The sequence below is a fragment of the Heliangelus exortis genome, chromosome 1, assembly GCF_036169615.1.
Source record: "Heliangelus exortis chromosome 1, bHelExo1.hap1, whole genome shotgun sequence".
Taxonomy (NCBI): Eukaryota; Metazoa; Chordata; class Aves; order Apodiformes; family Trochilidae; genus Heliangelus; species Heliangelus exortis.
In genome coordinates this window covers 135,204,055-135,223,531 of record NC_092422.1, presented here as the reverse complement: position 1 = coordinate 135,223,531, position 19,477 = coordinate 135,204,055, and the positions used below count along the sequence as shown (strand labels likewise).

General features: G+C 36.7%; 1 protein-coding gene across 18 annotated transcripts in view; it reads left to right on the top strand.

Moving 5' to 3' along the window:
* ERC1 (ELKS/RAB6-interacting/CAST family member 1) overlaps positions 1–19,477 on the top strand; it is a 277,145-nt gene that overhangs the window by 107,742 nt on the left and 149,926 nt on the right. For all 18 annotated transcript variants that reach the window (XR_011730571.1, XR_011730566.1, XR_011730568.1 and 15 more), the window contains one exon: positions 4,706–4,899. Coding sequence is in view for 13 of the 18 variants with exons in the window: in XM_071768456.1 (XP_071624557.1) it covers positions 4,706–4,899 (194 nt within the window). In the remaining 5 variants the exon portion in view is untranslated. The remainder of the gene's footprint in view (positions 1–4,705; positions 4,900–19,477) is intronic.

The following is a 19,477-nucleotide window of genomic DNA, read 5'->3' as shown; positions in this document are numbered from 1 at the left end:
ACATGATGAAGGCAGTGCATGCATTTTACTACTCAAATAATAGGAACTCACAATAGGAGAAAATAAGAATGGTTAAACGTATTTGTCTTTTATAGTAAAGAGTCAAAATGTATTTTTGAATTTGTGTGTGGATTTACTATCTTTAGGAGATGTGAGGCACACTTGGACGTAGGAGGGTGGATTAAAATGGGATTTCAGATTCTTGGGAACTGCTACTTTGTGGCCAAAAGTTCTTGGCAAAATTTGAATGTAAAATGTTAAACAGAATTTGCTGTCTCGATTCATCGGTAAAAGTAGAAAGTGTTTGCTGTGAATTATTTGCTGTGTGATTTAGTTAATCTTTTAGGAAAATTGATTTGGAATCTTAGTCATAATGTTTGGAATTTTTACTTACATTTTAGAGCCTTTAAATCAGACCTGTGCTATTGTTTTCTTCCCTGCTTCTGGCACAATATAAGCTGTGTAAGATCACCTTTCCTCTTAGTAAAGACTTTTTTGGCATGAAAACTATCAACTCAGAAAAATCTTTTAAATCTGTTTTGTCGTCTTCTCCTTTCCATCTGTAAATAGTGGTTATTTCTGTGAAACATTGGCCATCTTTGTTCTAGTTGTAGAAGTTGGCTTTGTCAGCTAATTTTATGTGGAAGCAATAGAAGTTATAGTGTATTTATTTGAGGAACAATCACTCTTTCTTTTATTCTTCAGGTACCTGAAGTACTCACCCCATCATTTACCACATTCCAGATGGGAAATGATGGCTAAGAGCAGAAAAGCAGAAAGCTGTTAAACCACCTCTTAGTTTATAGTCCTTTATAAGAACTTTGAGAGCATATCCAGAGTAGTAAGATTAAACTAAGTAGTAAGCTTAAACTATTTTTCAGTCCTGAACCACTTGGAATTTCAAATTAAATTCACACTGCCAAAGATTAATACTGAACAGATGAGCTTTGCTAATAAAAACATACCTTGAGAAGGTGCTGCTTTCTACCTAATATGTGACTGTGTTTCCTATGAACATCAGTGCAGAATCGAATGTTCAGTCTTGATTGTGCTCTTAAAAGTAGCTCAAATTCACTTGCTTGACTCCACAGCTAACCTGGAGAGCTTACGATGTGGTCAGTGGTAACACTTAAGGGGTTTAAAATAGCCTCTGATCAGGTAAAATCAATGGCCTGTGCAGACATACCTTTTCTTATTTCTCATGTAAACATAAGAAAAAGCTTTTCCACTGTGAGGGTGATAGAGCACTGGAACAGGCTGCCCAGCAAGATTGTGGAGTCTCCTTCTCTGGAGACATTTAAAGCCCTGCTGGGTTCCTGTGTGACCTACACGTAGTGACCCTGTGCTAGCAGGGGGATTGGACTCAATGATTTCTTAAGGTCCCTTCCAACCCCTAACATTCTGGGATTCTGTGATTTGTCAAAAGATAAAGTGCCATGTTCCCTTTACCCTAAGCAAGCTGCTTTTTCAATTTATTTATTTATTTTTTATCATACCTTTACACATTTTAATTTTTGCTTGTTACTATACTAAGAGAGTACAGATCTAGAAATGCCGTCGCAGGCTGAGCTGAAAGTTGAACCTATCAGAATGCACTGAGATTCTTTTAATATGGCAGAAACTGTCTTGGTGCATTTGTCATTTTATATGTCCATTATGTTTCAAAAATTAACTTCCTGCCTCATTTTGTAATTTTTGTGCACCTTTGGTGGGTGAGGGAAGTTGAATGTGTTGGGTTTTGGTTTTTTTTTTTTTTCTGTGAATATAGGAATTCATTATTTGTGTTTAATTTTTTTTTCCACTCGAAAAAAAATACTGCTGAATAATTTTTCACCAGGTTGCATTGGGAAGGTAGCCAGTTTCATCTGTTCCAGATCTTGATGTGAGTTTGTGGGAAACCTCTAAATGCATTGGTTTTCTCTCCTATACAATATATGAATCCAGCAGGATTTTAGATACAGTCTTGTAACACATATTTTGTACATAAGCCACAAAATGCACTGAAGTCACTCAGTCAGTAATTCACAACTCAGGAAGTAGTCTCCAGTTTACACCGTATCACATAACATTCTCTGTGTTAGGTGAAAGTATCCATACTTATGTGCATTAAATACAGATAACGTGTTATGTGTCTTAACTAGTAATTTATGTTATCTAAATAACCCTTTTGTTCTATAAGAACAAGACACACCAATTTGTTGGCTAATTTTCTAAAAATGAAAATTGATTTGCCTTTCTAAGTAGTGTCTCTTGGGTTGCTGTGGAGATGCTTTTATTAGCACAAACTAATATAAATCAGGACTGTCCTAACAGTAGAACTGTATTAGGTCTTGTAATTCATTTTGATATAGGAAGTTTAGTAATCCAGGATAACAACCTACCTTTGCTTTGTTTTGTGGACATTTCTTTATTATCTGAAGATATATTTTGGATTACATTAAAGAGCTGGAGGAGTATTTGTAAAAACAAACAATTTGAGATGTTGTAAAATCCAGCACAAAAGTATTCAGGCTCTGCCTTTGGTGAAAACAAGTCTTAACTCTACCCAAAGTCTCCCTCAGGAAGAGTATGGATGCACCCCAGTAGATTTATAGAAGCCCCCTAAAAAATGGTGTTCCCAATTCCTGCAGAACATTATTCAGTAGGGAAGGATGGAGTTTTTGCTTGAAATGTAAGCACAGTTGAAAAGGAAATTTAACCAAATATTTCAGATTTCCAGCAGGCTGGAAATCTCAGTAAGGCATTTCAGGAATACTTACTAACACTCCCCTTCTGCAGCAAAGTTCCCAGGTGTTTGTGGCCATTCATTAACACACATTTGTCAGTCTCATTGCTGCAGTGCCCTTATGGCGTCTGTATCATCATGGCAATACATTAATTAGCAGTTAGGAATCCTGTCTAAGGTTGTGTGATTTGAAGTGCTTATGGGGCAGTAAGGAATCTGGAAGCATAGAGAGCCCTAACTCCAAAAGGCTTCTTCAAGCTTCCAGTCTCACCAGGGATGCACTTGGAGCCAGGTCTCAGTTAGAAGCTCAGAAGCAGGATTTTCAGACTTGCATCAGTGACAGAGAGGAGTGACAGAGGAGTGGTTGGATCTGACTTAAAAGGCATTCAGAAGTAGGGAGCCTTTTAAGTGTTCCTAAATGCATTGCCACAGGAAACGTTTTCTGTTCTTCCAGCAACTGTGGTTGTTGGGCACTCCTGCTGAGATCTGCCTTTGAGACCTGGGGGTTGCAAGGCATTTTTCTCCAGGATAAAATAGTTGGCAGGTTATCCAGCTTTCTGGAATTCCTGCTTCAAAAAAAACCCCAAACTGAAACAGCATTAACATTCAGGCAGGATCTGCATGGCCAAAGCCCTGAAACATGAAGCATTTCCATATTTGGGAAACCCAGATCCAAAGCAAGGTCATACTCCCAGAAAAGACAGGTATCAAGATGTTCTTCAGTCCTGGAATATTCTGCTCTGAGATTCTCCTGAATTTCGCTAGAGTAAGGCCTTGGCTCTAATGGAGCTAATGAAAAACAAAAGATTTCAAGGCAAAAATATTGGGATCAGTGAATGGGTATTTCCAATCTTATTTTACAGAATAACTAAACATATTGAACCAAATGTACTTTTGCTTTTGTTTGGTTCTTTGGAAGCAGCAGCTTTTAACCCCGAGTTTTATGCTGCTACAGTTCTGTCCAATTACCTTTAAAAGCAAGAGTCCTATACTACTAGATTTAAACTAGAAGCAAAACACTGGCAGCTTCCAAAACAACTTTACACAGCTACTCATGGGGGAAAAAAGTCTGTAGTCTTATTTTCTGTTTTGGGCATGTTTCAGAGAAGAAAAAGGTCCTGAGTTTGTAGGCAATCTTAGTCAGCAGAATAGCTCCACTAAACCTGCTATTCAGTGAACTGAATTAATATCAAATAGCAGCTCAAGAAAGATAGTCCTTAGTCTGGTGGTTTACATGCTGTCATAAATACTGCTTTTTGTTTGTCTCTAATATATTTGGGAACTATTGAGTTAATTTTACTAATAAATAAGTGATTTTTGTAGCAAAGCAAGCCATCAGAAAAACCCAAGCAACACTCAACACCTCTTCATCAGGGACATTTTATCCATAGTCCTCTAATGTTTTTTGTGCCCACAGCCTTATCTTGAAAAATCATATTTCCTAGGCAAAGATAATTTCAGTAGGTAGCAATATTCATATTACTGCTAGACTATACAGCTCAGATAACTAACAGGGACTTCAGTACATCAGGAGCATCTGTGCAAATCCATCTGACACTTTGCATATTGATGTAGCTGTTGAAATCTATTAACCTTTGGCTTTTCTTTCTAGAATGTATAGATTAAAAATACCTCTAAAATATATTTTAGGAATTTTTATACCCACTCATTTTCCTTCTTCCTCCCTTTCAAACAAGTTTAACTGCTTTTCATATTTTTACTTTTTTCTTACATTATTCTGTTTCAGACAATTTTTTTACCAGATTAAAAAACTTAATTTGTTTTTTTGCATTTTTCTTTTCCTGCGAAGTATTTCCCCATACTTAAAAGTACCATATGCTGTGTATATTAATTTCTGTGTGATAGTTAGTCTTGCCATTTTGAAATAGATATCTGTCTAGCATTTTGCAGTCATCATAGGATCTCTAAAATACGTTAACTGTGAATTAAGTGTTTTTTCTTGAACTTTTTTTCTCACAGGCTCATGAGGCAACACTGGAGGCAAGGTCCAGCCAAGAGCTGAGTGATCGTATGCAGCAGTTGGAAAGGGAGGTAACGCGGTATCGGGATGAATCTAGCAAAGCTCAGGCTGAAGTGGATCGTCTTCTGGAAATCTTGAAAGAGGTGGAAAATGAGAAGAATGATAAGGATAAGAAGATAGCAGAACTGGAGAGGTGAGAATGGTATAAAGTTACTAGAAGATAACTTAGTCTCTTTTTCTTGTCTTAAAAACCTTAGAGTTCCTGTTTAGGGAAAGCATTTAGATTTAGACTTTTTCTGCCATTAGTCTGTTATTTTGGTGGACTGTAAGCAAAAAAATGTCTTACTGTGCTTTAATTACCAGGCTGCTCAAAAATAGGGCTGATATAGAACTGAAAGGGTAGATGGAGCTGTAAGGGAGTGGGGACGGCAGGAGAAGTTCAAAACACTGTGGTGGATTTGGAGAATATTTTGTTCATTTGATTTAATCAATACCTAAATGGATTTTAAAAGCTTGTGATACCAGTTACTCAGGTTCTTCTGACAAGTGGCATTGAAACTCTTTGTACAGGTAGGAACACAGGTAAACTTTAGCTCATGTGAAGCTAAAGGAAAAGATTTGCTTCTGGCCACATGAAATGTGATACAGCACTTTTCATCATTTTCTCTCATACTGTTGTGGCCAGGATGCTCACATATTTTTTCTAGACTTTAATGTCCCAAACAAAAATTATAATTTATTATGACTCCATGATGTTTCTGTCACACTTGTCAATAGTAGATCTTGGGATAGATCAGAACGGAATCTGTTTTCTGTCATTTTCTCACCTTACAGTGGGCCAAGAGGGGGTTTCTAGCCAGTAGTGCCTCTTTGGGGTTTTTTTGTTTGCAAGTAGGGATGAAGAGTCACTAACTTGGAACACCAAAATGGAAATTTGACCATTTCCGTCTGCCTTGTGCCAAAATAGCCTTTCTCTTTTCTGTCCTAGTACTTTTTAGCTGCTCTGCCTTTAGTGTCAAGAAGATTAGGGGAAGTGAGTAGAGAACATTTCAGGTTTGGCATGATGGCAGAGGTTACTATTCATTGGCCTGATGATAGTCAAATTTTGAGCCCCTCTGAATGATTTGAAAAACTCTTCTCTAAAAAGTCCAGTCTTGTTTCCGTGAAAGTGACAGATGTTTGAAACAATTCAGCTTGTCAGCTGGATTTCTTCTCTCTTTGTGATTGTAGGCAGTGTCCTGTTAGTTTTCTTTGAGTTGTTTTATTTAACCAAAAAATTATATGCCTGCGGTGTAAGATTCAGCACCCGAAAGTGAGGATATATCCTTTTTAACTGTCTTCCCTTTTTTCCAAAGTGATACAACTTTCAATCTATTGATAAATTATGTATTCAGCAGAATATTCAGGCAATACATTCACAGTGTAGGTGCATGTATTATAGACATGAGAAAGTTAAATAGCAGTTTCAAGTCATATTTGTCTGCATGATTTTTTCAGTCCTTAGTGGTGCCCATCTTGGGAGTGAAGTTCACTATGTCATTTTCGGGCATGTGAGTTGACTAGGGATCAGGGTATAAGCAGCAAAGTTCTATTAGAATTAAGGTATGGGGAAGAAATATGTTGACAGTGGCTTAATTTTTTCTGAGTGCAGGAGCAATTACTGCTTTGGAAAAGCAAGTCAGAAATAGTCACTGTTCCACAGCCTGATCCCTAGAGGAGATTGGAATGACAGGAAGAGAATTTTCTTATGCACGACTTTAATGCAAGATTTTTTAAAATTACATTAGCATTCAGAGTCTCTAATCAAGATTGGGACTTGAAATATCAAGCCCTGAATAAACACATATCAATGGCCTTTGATTGAAAGCCTTTATAGTCTACAGAGCAAAAATAACAAAGTAGAGAAACTAAGGTGGGACTCCTCTTTTATAGGTAAAAGCAATTGCACCTAGTCCTCAAAGAATTAGAAAGGATCTTTTTCTTTTGAAAAGTTGCAGTTCCAGAGATCTGCAAAGCAATTACTGTTTTTCATGTTACAGTGGTAGTTGCTTGCTTTTTCAGTTACAAACCAAACTCTTGCTATATGAAGGAAAGCATGAAAACCCCAAGTGACTGCACATCACTTCATAATAATTTGGTGAATACATTAATTCCTTCCTACCACCTGATCTTTGCTCCTATAAAAAAAAATAGTGGTCATCTTCTTAACTTGTCATCTTTTCAAGCAGTACTGAGATAACAGAATGTTTTTTCTAGTAATTAGAGTCAGTATTCCCGCTATGTCAAAGAATACTTTTGTTATCATTTGACTGTCAGCAGCTGCTATGTAAATCAAGGAGGAAATAAAACCATCTAAGAATATTCATGTTCTCTAATCACTGTAAGTGGAAATAGGAAAGGTCTTCAAGGTCTTTAGAGAACTAAGGTGCATTAGCAAAGTATCGACACCTGAAGTGATTCTTCAGCTGGAACTGTAATATAATCACAACACTGGAGAAAAAGAGAGGAAATAGATGGAGTTTTTCCTTATGCTAGGTATATGTGACAACTAGACCATACATCATCAGGAGAAGAAAAGTAGTAACACTATTTCAGCCATAGAAGAGATGACTCACCGGGTTTGTGTAGGGGAACAGAGAAGGAGAAAAGATAGGAGGAGAAGATGATGAAAAAAATAAAACTGTAAGAGCTTTCAATGATGGCAAAGCTACCTTCAGATTAAAATGAGGAGGGAAATCCTTCCACTGTTGCAATTATTGGGAACGTATTTTGCAGCTGTCAATGGGAGAGGCAAGGTATCAAAAAATAATGTTCTAAATATGGTGCATGCAATGCAAAAGTTTGAAAAATACTCTGGAGTCAATATGAGATTGAAAGCACAGCCTCATTAATTTATGTTTACTGTGGGCAGGATTTTGCTTTGTCTTATGGGAAGGTGGGCATAAGTTTAAATTCCTTCTGTAGCTGAACAGCCATATAAATTTTATTTCCATTCCTGGATTGTGGTGGTGTAGAGGGTCTTGTAGCTGTCTGGTTCCTCACTTTCTCTGTAACTAACTGTTTGCTTTTTGTATTGCCATTCCATAACCTCCTGTCTCTCTGTAACTTTTCATTTTATGTTTTGTTCCCTTCCCTGCTGTTTCTTTCCCTTCGTACTGTCACACCCGGGTTCCATGAGTTGTTTTGTTTTGTTTTGTTTTATTTTGTACGTGGGGGGTTTTGTTTTGACTGTGCCTTTTCTCAGCAAGCACGCCTCCCGCAAATTGCACCCTCCCTACCAGGTGTCGGTCCCTGCACCGCAACATGTAGGGGGGTTTGTGTGGGACTTCCTGGGAAAGTGAGTGCTCTATAAGGCTTCTGTTTCCTACGGGCTGGAATGTCACCGCTGGCTGCCCGGCTGCTGCTGCTGCTGCTGCTCTTTGGGTCTGCTGCAATTACGCTTCTTTTCTTAGGTCAAATGGGAACTGGTTACCTCAAGTAAAAGCTCTTACAGTCTCTGCATTCAACTCGTGTCACAGTGGTTATGACCACAGTCCAGAGGAGGTTTGCTGCTCTCCTCCCTGATTCAAACTGCACAGAAGCTGTTGCTTTTTATTCTAATTTTGTTGCTGTCTTTCAACTTTGGTTCTAATCTCTGCTGTCAGTTCTGCCTGAACCAGCTAAAATTCAAGTGTTCTAAAATGTGTCATTGATAGAGGTCAGTATTGCCTTATTCTTGAGTTTCATTGTGACTATCATCTTGTAAATAGAAAAACTAAAAAAAAAAAATAAGGCTAATCATCTGGGACATGGCCATCACAGCCTTCAGATGGGTAACTTACACCCAGAGGTATTTGTGTGCGTATATTCTGCAAATAAGAACTGCCTTTGTACTTGAGAGTTGGCCATAAACACATATGTATATGTTGCTTCAAAAGTAAGTACTGAGTGAATATATATGGAAGTCCTGGTTCCAGTTACAGATTTGAAACTGCTTTTCTTTTGGAATGCTCACTATATATGATAAATGGTCCTTCTAAGGACTCGGGGCACTACTGTTTTTTTTCCTGAAGGATACGTGGCTTTGATATAGGAACTGAGAAAGTCAGAACTTGACTCTTGAACATCAGCAGTCCTGTTAAGGAAAGTTGAAAGCGGTAGCTGTTTAAAGAGAGTTTTTTAGGTGTTATTCTAAGAAGAATTTAAAGATGCCCTGTTTTAAGAAGAAACTCTCAAAGGAGTGCTGAAAAATGTGGACAGTAGGAGGAAGTATCTTACTCTATGTCTTTAAGACAGTGATATGTTTGTGTAGTGGTCTGTGAAGGGTAGATGGAGGGAGAAATTAACTGCATGTTCCATCAACTTTATGGTTTCCTAGAATAGTTTAAAGGAAACTGTACTACTAAATTATGCCCTAAGCTTAAGTCAATAATTTGAAGTTGAAATATGTATTTTCAAATGACTACCAATATCTTATAATAATTGTCTTTGGTTTGTAAGTTGTTTGTGTGAATTTTAAAATATTTTTTTTAGATAATTCCTAAAAAAACCCACACATCGGGGCTTATAAGTAATTTAAAGTAAAAGGACTGCTGTCAAAATGAAGAACCAAAGATATCTATAAAGTCATAGTCATCACCATTGAAATTAGCCTTGAGAGATGGTGTGCCTATAATTCTTTCCTGTTGTAACTCCTTAAAGTCCTCCAAAAATAAATTGAACTGAATCAGGCATAGGAAAAGCTGAAATAGTGTTACTTTAAAATGCTTAAACCCATTTTTATAGAATAAATCTTAAAAGCAAATCAAATATATTTATCTCATGGTTGCATGGTATTATTACAAGGCAGAATTTTTGATGTTATGTTCCTCATCCATTTCCCATCAAAAATTCATAGCTTAAATGAATAAGTATTAAGATTCTAAGGTAAATTACTCAGAACTTTAGGGCATTCCAAAATGAAGATTGCCATGTAATTTAAATTCATGTTTTATGTGAGCCTGTGTATGACTGTGAAGTGATACAGTTTTCAACCATATGAACAAATTTTTTTCCACAAGAATGCTGCCTTTGGTGTGTGAAGGATGTAGCTAAAATTGTCCCCAAAAAATCCTGAGTGAGGCTGACACCTCTCATAGAAAATTTCAGCACAATTTATTAATTTTTGACAAGCAAATGAGAACTTTGTAACGGGATGAAGTGGTCAGGCCTGTGGTTAGTCCATCTCCACCTCCAAGCACACAGAACTATTGAATATTATGATTTTCATAATTTCCAAGCTAGGAATTTAACAAGTAATTTTTTTTTCTCAGTCTTGCTTTATCTTCATACAAAATGAATATTACACTTTAAGTCCCACAAGTTCCACTGAGGGGAAAAAATAATATATTTTACATCAGCATAACTGCTCTAACCAGATAAGAACATAGGATTCAAGCACCTTGACTTGCAGATACTTCAAACATTTGAAAGTATGCCAGTGTTCAGAAGGCAAGTGTCTGCCCTCTGAAAGTCAACCTTTGTTGAAGTGCCTTAAGATCAACATTCAGACTCACTAATCACTTTTGTAGTCTACATCTAAGAAATGAAAAGAGAGGCAGGAACACAGCCAGTAATTGCAAATCCATCCGTGGAGAACACCAGATAAAAAAGCCATTATAGTGATTTTACGGTGACTCCTCGATCCGTCCTCACCTTTTTCCATATAATGGGATATCCTTTTTCCATTTGTTCTGTATTTAGCAGTCCTTTGCTTCCCATTCTTGTCTTTTTCCTGTATATTGGGAGCAACTGAAGCTTTGTGATATTGCAGAAACAGCTGTTCTGAAAAACACGGTCAAGGAACCCCAATCAGTCCAGCACTTGACATGCACAGGGCTGGTGCAGGCTATGGCTGCATAAACTTGATGTGTTATCCCATCATTGAGCCACCTTAGCCTGGCTGTTTGCCCTGGTATTATTTCCACATTCAAACAGGCAGGATTGACACTGTTAAAGAGAGTGATTCATCTCTATGGAACCAAGTACAGACCCTCTCCTTTGTTAAATTCAGGAATGGGCTGAACTGTTGGTTTGTCTTGTAAGGATCTGATCTTAGATCCTCCAAGAAGGACCCTACACTAGCAAAATACGAATAATGAGAAGTACTGATTATGGACTTTTTTGAAAGCTTCTTTTCCTGCCAAATTTCTTGTAGCATTAAAGTCCTCTTTATTTTTAATATTAAATCAAGGTGGTTAATGAGCATGCCCTCTCACACCTGTATCTGTTATCTGTAATGAATATGGGAGCTGTCATCTGATAATTCATGGTCTGCTTGCATTGTATCAATGATGGGCTAATACAGCTCCTAATACAACTCCACTGCTAGATCAGTGGAGTGTAAGAGCTATGATATGATTAAAATAATTACGAAACCAGAGGAGAAACAACGTCATGTAAATAATGAGCCTTGTTTGTATGCCACGGTTTTATTTTTACCTGCCTTGACTAATTGCTTCACAAGCTGTTTTGTAGCTTTGTTTCAGTTAACATCTTTCAGCAATATGAAGGTATGAGGATATACTCATAAATGAGCATGTAAGGAGTAAAAACTAACACACACAGAAAAATCCAACAAAAATAACACCAAAATACACCTTCTATACAGCTGATACAGTAAAAACAAAGTGTCATATCCGCATATTGTCTTGGAGTACAGAAGCAACAAAGCTAAAATCCAGTAATCACCAGTAAGCCAGTGAAATCGCAACATTAGTGCTCCGTGACCATCTGTGGTCACTTCTGCATTCTTAGATCTGTGCCTATGTGTGCCTATGCACACACATACCATCTCTGTCTCTTTCTCCATCTCTTCCCAGTTCTCTAAATATCAATTAAAAACAAAGGAAAAGACCAGCCATCATTCTTTTTACCAAGAAAAGGTATCAAAAGCAGTAAACATAAATACACTTTCTGCTTTGACTGACACGAGAAAGATCAGGTGCCTATTATTCATTGTCAGACTGCTTGAGGAAATGACAAAACAGTAAATATACACAATCATTCACTGTCAAATAAATGGAATTCAAAGACTGACTGGAAATATTTACATAACTTTTTCAGTTCATCTGAGACTAATGTAGCAGGCTCACATCCTACTTCCTAGAATATACAAGCATGTGGAAAAAATAGTACTGAAACAATTGTTAGCTTTTAAACATACATATCTTAATTAAAATACTGAAGTGTTCACATCTCATCAATTTTTCTTGATATGCACCCAGTGATCAGTTTTAAGTTAAAATAATGAGATGGAGTTTCAAAAGAAAATGGATTTCTCAGGGTACCATTTGGTGTGACAATTGTGTGGTCTCCCTGTGTGACTGTTGCATTTGGAGTATGTGGCTAATGGGGCTGGGCAGAAACGCTTCTGCTGGGTCTTGTAAGGAATGCTGCAAGTGTGTGCTCTTGCTCAAAGGGAAATAGTGCAAACTATTGTTTTCTTGCTCTGTAATGAGCATGTCTTGGTATGTATCAGATCCTGCTTGCTTGGGACTGCTTCCTGAGGCAGATGCTTGCTGTGCTCATCTGCTCAATTTCACTGATGTAGCCCCGTGCACTAAGGCTTCACCTCCCGTCTGGAGCTGATCTCCATTGACTTCCTCATACCTGGAAATTTCAATTGTCTGCCTCCTTTTTGATTTGAGTGATAGAAAGTTACAGATTTTTTCAAATTTTAATGTGCTGGCAGACATATTCCTCATTTTTGTTTGGATAAATATTATTACTACTCTAAAAGTCCACATTTAAAAAAAGTATTTTGAATCTCTGTTAAAAGACATGGTAAAAGGAGATAGCAATTACACAAAAAACTTTGGAAGGAAGAATTTATTCCATAGCAAGATGAATGTATAGCAATAATTATTCTCTATTTGGATCCTGTTCCTATTCAGCTGTCTAAATAATATTTCTGTAGCATACACAAAATTGCAATTGACCTCAGCATAACGTTTCACTGTTCTGCTGCTTTCCTGTGCCAGCAAAAGATGCTACCTTTAATAGAAGCTGAAAGGACAGCACAATTCGTTCACATTCTACTGGGCCATTCTGAATTCTAGTCCTAACTTTTTTTCACATGTTAAACTGAAGAAACAATATCACAACATCACGGCAATAGAAACAGGAACTACAAAGGGTCCCTGAAACATAAAATGAGAATTCTTAAACTTTCAGAATATAAATCTGGTAAGAGTCTTAAAAGGCAGGCTTTTTTTCCCCTTATTTATTCCCATACCTAACCAGGTGCTTATTTTCACTTTTTTCTTCCATTTCATTAGATGTATTTGACCAGTCATAGCTCTGCAACTCAGCTTAGACTGTGTACTCCTGGATTTCTGTCAAAATTGTTTAGCTGCATGTTTTTCTAAATGAATTAACTAGGGCTTTTGGAACATTGTAACTTACTTCAAGATTAAACACTGAGATGTGGTAGTTGGCATTTTGCAAGTCTTAGCTTTTCCAAAATCCCCAAACAACACAACCTTTACAAAAGCTGTCTGTGAAGAACTTGATATGAAGAATGTTAATTTAAAAGGCAATGACTATTAATTTAAAAGGCAAAGGACACCAACAATACACTTCTTAGCTGCACCTCACTCTGAAACTGCTGCTTGTACAAATTCAGTATCCGACACTGTTTGTAAAATTTATGCCAGAACTTAGGACTTCAGAATTTATTTACATGTTCCATTTATCAAGAGTAACAAAGCATATAGCAGTTAGCCTCTATGCTAGTTAGCCTAGCCTCCTCACCATATCGTGCCTTTTTAGAGTGAAATTTTGCCATGGGAGGAATACAATATATTTGAGTAGCCAAATTGCCTTTTTTGGACAGAAGGATGTTTACTTTTTCTCTCTTTTAACGACTGGAAAAGAATAAAGTATAAAATAAAATCAAAAAGATCTGTATTTATGGCTCCTTGTGGACTTTTCTTGCTGTTATCAGTGAAATTGACAGCAGATGGCTATGAAAAAATACTGGAGATATTTGGGGGGGGCGGAAAAAAAGCAATAATGAACCTATGGGACCTCATGTTATACAGGGAACTCCAGCATTTTGTCTTGGTCAGTCCTGCTCTTGAGCAATGTTGGAGAGAACTGTCAAAATATGCCTGTTTGGTCATTATTGTTTTTAGATTGCACCTTATATGGGAGAATTAAAACCACAATGCTGCAGGAAGAAGAAGCAGATGCTTTTTTATGTTTGTTTTTGGAAGGGTGACTTCAATGTCAAAAGTAAGAAAGATGAACTTTTTGCTTTGACAGGTCTTCAGGTCTTGAAGACTTTACTAAATGGTTGGGGTTTTTTCTCCCTTCTGTATTTTTATTCACTTTTAAAAAGTCTGGGTCATCTGCAGAAAAAGTAAAGAAAATGTGTGTCTTGCTTATGGAGAGAAAAATAAACCCCTGGGAGATGTCAGAAAAGAACACATTAAGGTTCATCTCAGGTAGTCAAACTACATTTTCAAAATTTTAGTTAGAATTTTGGAAGAAGGATACTTGATAATGATGTGATATAAATCCAGAGTTTTCTACAGTTGGCTTATTTCCCTTTTTCTTGAACTGTCACATGTTGGAGACAATTTTCTCTACAGAAAGCTGCTTCCAAGTGAAATGGTGTAATCTAATTTAAAGTTCCTGTTTTCTCTTTTTAATTATTTTCTTATTAGATGTCTATAAAATGTGCAGCTCTGTGTTTGTGAAGGATTGTATGTTTGTGTGTCATTACCTGATTTAGATCTGCTTGTTTTGTCCTGTATTCTTGAACTGCCTTATCTCTGGACACTCTTTTCACATACTGTAACTCTTTTTCTTTCGCATCTCCTTCCTGGATTTGCTGCTTCCTTCAGCCTCACCTCAAGGTCAGTATTCACTCTTAATAAGGATGTTTATAATGTTCTGCTGGAACTGAGATTTCACAGAAGATTACATGGTCTGCAAAATAAAAGATCAGAGATTTCATTGTGCAGGAGGATTGGTTTATAGCGTAGGGTAAATGTTTAGAAGAAAACTTGTACTTGAAGTAAAGAATTTATATCACACCACTGTAAATTAATGTTGTAGTGCAGTGGCAAGAAGGAGTAAGACTTACCTGTGAAGTCTTTCAAGGGAAAAAGATAGAGAAACAGGAGGCTCCAGCAAGACAGTTCCAAATATTACTGTCTTTATCTCATATTTTTAAGAAGAAAAAAGATTGATCATTAGCCATATTTTCTGTAGAGCACAGAACTAGTGCCTTTAAAATACTAACCATACACACTTTACCTGTTGGATTTTTATCATTGCATCTGTGTCTGAAACATGGCAGTGATGTTTTTGTACAGTTTGTGCATGTTGTGCTGTCAGAACCAAGGGCTGAAGGTTAAACAAAAGCAAATTAGCAAGAGAATAAAGTTGTTGAAGATGATAAGTGATGAACTACTGAAAAAATGCTACCAAGAGAAAGAGACAACATGTTTAGAAGTCTTTCAGCCATGGCTCAATTTTTTTTTTTTTTTTTTTTTTTTTGTATTTTAAAAGCAGTTGCTAAATACAGGTTTGGGGATTTCAGTAGAGGATCTAGGAGGAAATACCTATCACCTACATAATACAAGACAGAGTACCTTATCTAACAACCCCCAGTTGTCTTTGAAAGGCCCTGAAACCATTTTGGAATCCAATCTTTAAAGTCTGTTTGGTAGAAAGTATCTGTGACTCCTGTTGAAGAAATTATTATAATTGTTTCAGGCAATGTCTTTACCCGGAAAGCCACTACTTAGTGACTAAAGTTCTGAGTTATCAACCAACATCTGACTTTTCTCTTCCTGATTAACACTGTGAAAAATGTGGTGGTGAGTGTAATCCCACGATGCTGCGATGCTGCTGACGCCTTTAAATTGTGTCAGCGTTCTGACCTTGGTTTGGCACAGACCTTACACTTGTGGCCTTGGCTCCATTGCTTCCTTCCTCCCACAAAATGGAAAAAGATGGGAAGTTAATCATGTTGTCCATCAATACCTTCTGTATTAAATGTGTTGTACTGGCATACTTGTAATTGTTGGGGACATGAGGGCTGTCCTTGAATAACCCTCTTTCTTCAGATCCCAAAGAACAGAACTGTCAGGAGCTTTTCTGCCCTAGGAGTGTTCTGCTCTGAAATACAGTGTCTTTTCTTGCATGAACAGGACTTCTGTTTCAGAGTCTATATTTGCCAGTTGGGACAGTGAGCAGAGTTTGATATATTTTGTCTGGTTGATAAAGTCCTAAATGTTATGAAATCCATATTTCAAAGATATTTCTGCTTCAATCCATTTGTCCATGGGTCCTATCGATACCTGCGCCTATACAGGAATTTGGAAGGAACAAGATGGGGAACTGTATTAAGGGTGTCATTTGGGTGTGGGGTGTTTGGAGACCTGGCATGATTTCTCTTTCCTTAAACAGTTTAACCATATATTTTTTCTCTCATTTAGAGTGTATTTTAAAGTTTGGCTGGAAACAATGATAGGACTTGGATATGGTTGCAGTTGGCCAAGTGTTAGGATTTTCAGAGTTTTCTGATATGACAGTAAAGAAGTGGTCCATTCTGTCCTCATAGTTTCTTAGTAATTCTTTTTTTTTTTTTTTCCATTTAAAAAAATTGATTGTTTAATGGCTAGTTGCTGAGATTTTTAATATACTTGTTAAAATAAATTAAGAGAGTAAGGGGAATAGGTGAGAGCCCTGTTGGCAAGAAACACAATGGAAAGATTCTCCTAGGGATAAGCAGGAAAATTACAGGGTTTGCAAAACCACTCATTTTCTTTCCTATTCATTTCATTGCCCAATTACTGTTAACTGCAGTATATGAAGAAATAGCTGTTCTCTGGAACTGCATTATGTACAGTACCTTGGAAGCTACTATGGGAGCCATACCTTTGTTTTTCTCGTAATGCTGTAAGGCAGTTAATCTTTTCATCCAATTAAAAAAATGTGTATTCTTGGAAAAGAACTGAATAGGTGAAAAAACATGCTAGATATGTCTGTCTTTTCAAAACAGGAGGAAATTCTCTGAATTATATCTCTTCTCATCTGTAATAGCTTTGCTTACTGTAGTCAGTCAAAATCCTCTGAATTTTCTGATCTGTCTGGTTAGCTTTTATTGTCTCTCTCCTGCTGTTATGGCATGCACTCTACTGTTCACGGGTCTAAGGGGCTATACTGGATACCATACTGATTCATAGTAAATAAAATAGTCTAGGGATGCATGGGAATTAAAGCAGTTTTCCACAAAGTGTTTTTGCTTCTCTGTTGATGACAGCTTTACATAAGGAACTGTCCAGATTCAAGTTCAGGAGTAACAAGCCCAATAACACCACTCTGGTGTCATTACCTGCAGCAGTGAAAAGATGTAAAATACCATTAAGTCATATGTGACAGTTCTTTTAAGTGGTTCTTACAAATATATGTCACAAAAGTTGAACTGGGAATAGATAACAAGTCAAAGTCAGGTGCTATAATGAGCAAATGCACACTTTTCAAGGAAAGAATTAGCTATATTGAGAAAGTAAAAGCAAGACTTCTAGCTTCAAATTGGGTAACAAATAGCTTAGCTTTTGGGGGGGAGTTGTTTTGGTGTTGGTTTTTTTTTGGTTGTTTTTTTTTTTGTTATCTTGTCTGCTATATAATTTTGAATGTGTTATTTATCTACAGTTTCTCTTTGTAGCATAGCACAGGAATGAAAAAATAGCTGGAACAGTAGTACAGGAGGTCTCCCACAGGAAGCTTGTCTTTCAAGATCCTGCTTTCTACAGTCAGATTTTCTAATACTTTATATCACATGGTTAATTGTCTGTCATCTTTTGAAGGAAGTAATCCAGATCTTAAAAGAAAGAAATTTTCTAGATTTTTTTTCTCTACGGAAGAGAATTTGATGCAAGAGGAAGTAATAAAAAAGTACCATGAACCTTATTTCCGCACAAAAAAGTGACTTAGTGATTAGATGATTGCAGGCTGGTGGCATGAATCCAGATAAAAGTCTGCTATGAGTGTTTATGTGTCAGTATAGCAACTCAAGTGTAGCCTTATAAAATCAAAGTAAAAACAAAATACTAAATCTGAGGGGATTATTTCAGTTGTTTTTCCAGAGTCCTAAATTTATGTTGAACACATCCAACAGCCACAGAAATATTTTAAACATATCATCCTTCTATAAGAATATGACAGATAATAATACTGTAATGATAATCTCAAAGAAGCTGTGTATCTAAGCACTGAGAAAGTGTCTGGGCAGTCAGGAGAAATTTCTTTGGAAGTGTGGCTGGATCTTAAGTTTCATACCTTCAGAAGACTCATTTCTTCACGCTGCCACCATGATGGTCATTAACCGCATCAGGAAATTATAAAAATGTCAAGCATGTCGAGTCAGCAAAGGTTGGTTTATGCTCAGTGGAGCCAGATACATCATGTTCAAAGAAGTTTCCATTTAAATTTCCTTGGTCATCTCTAAAAAATAACAACCCATAATAGTGTTGTGTTGGGCTTTTTTATATAATGTTTCCTTTAATTTGACATGAAGCAAAAAATGGCTTTATGGAATTCTTTACATGAAGAGTACTCTGCTTGTATGAGTTGTCTTTTCCTTGTAAGTGAGGTGAAGTTGAGGCATCTTAGAGATGATAGTGAGGAAAGGAAGAAATGAAGACTTGTTGGCTGTGAATGTTGGGTGGTAATAAGCAGGACACAAAACAGAACTGTGATTTTCTGTAAAGCAGGTCACTGGCATAGTCTTTTGAATTTGCTTTAGGTATGGTGATTGTCAGAGCTTTGTGCCTCTGTTTGAAATGAAATATGTAGCTTTTCTGTCAAAGGTCCTCTTTTCTTGCCTCATTTCACTGCATCTGAACAAAGCAAAATTACTCACAGCTATACATCATCTCAGAATTCTTGCTTCTCTGCAGTCTCTGAGATATTTTTTTTCCTCTGCATTATCTGATTTCTTTCCTGTTACCTGGTGAAATAATTTTAATTGTATGAAACATGGATGAGTTGATTTTCTTTTGTGTTATTGTTCTGTTTTCAGTACATGTTTTCACAAAGGAAATTTTCCTACAGGGATTCAGACTGAGGTAATATCAGAAAGACACGTGACTGGATTACAGCACCAGGGAGGATGTTTGTGTGTCAAGAATATTCTGTGAATTTTGAACAGCTCTGAGTGAAATGTTCTGAGAGATTAGAAGAATCTTTCACAATTTGCTTATTTGCAGATACAACAGAAAGATGGATTTCTACCATGTTATTTTAAACATCAGAACAGAATATTTTAGAAGACATTTTAAAGCATATCTTTTATGTTCACGTACCCATATGTTAACAAATTACCTAGCAAGTCATCATCAGAAGATTAACTGAAATTATCATTCAGACTTCATGCAACATTAAACATTTTGACTAACCCATATGTGTCACATCACATTTAGTCAAAGGAATAAAATCTGAAGGCTACCTTTTTTCTTAAATGGCTAATGTCTCTGCAAAAGTTTATCCCCTCAAATGGCTAGACATTTATTTCTCTTAAGCTCCGAAAGCCAAGTAAGTTGACAGTGAATTTATGTGCTTTTGATAAAATAATCTTGGTGCAAATTTCCGTAACTGACAGTACCAAAAGCTTTAATGGAACCTGGACTTAACAATAATACAGTAGTTACAGAGAATTCAGTTGAGCAGGAGACCTCTTTAAAAGTACTGCGAAGTATGAGGAGCTCAGTAGCTTCTTTTCCTCCTTTTTTACT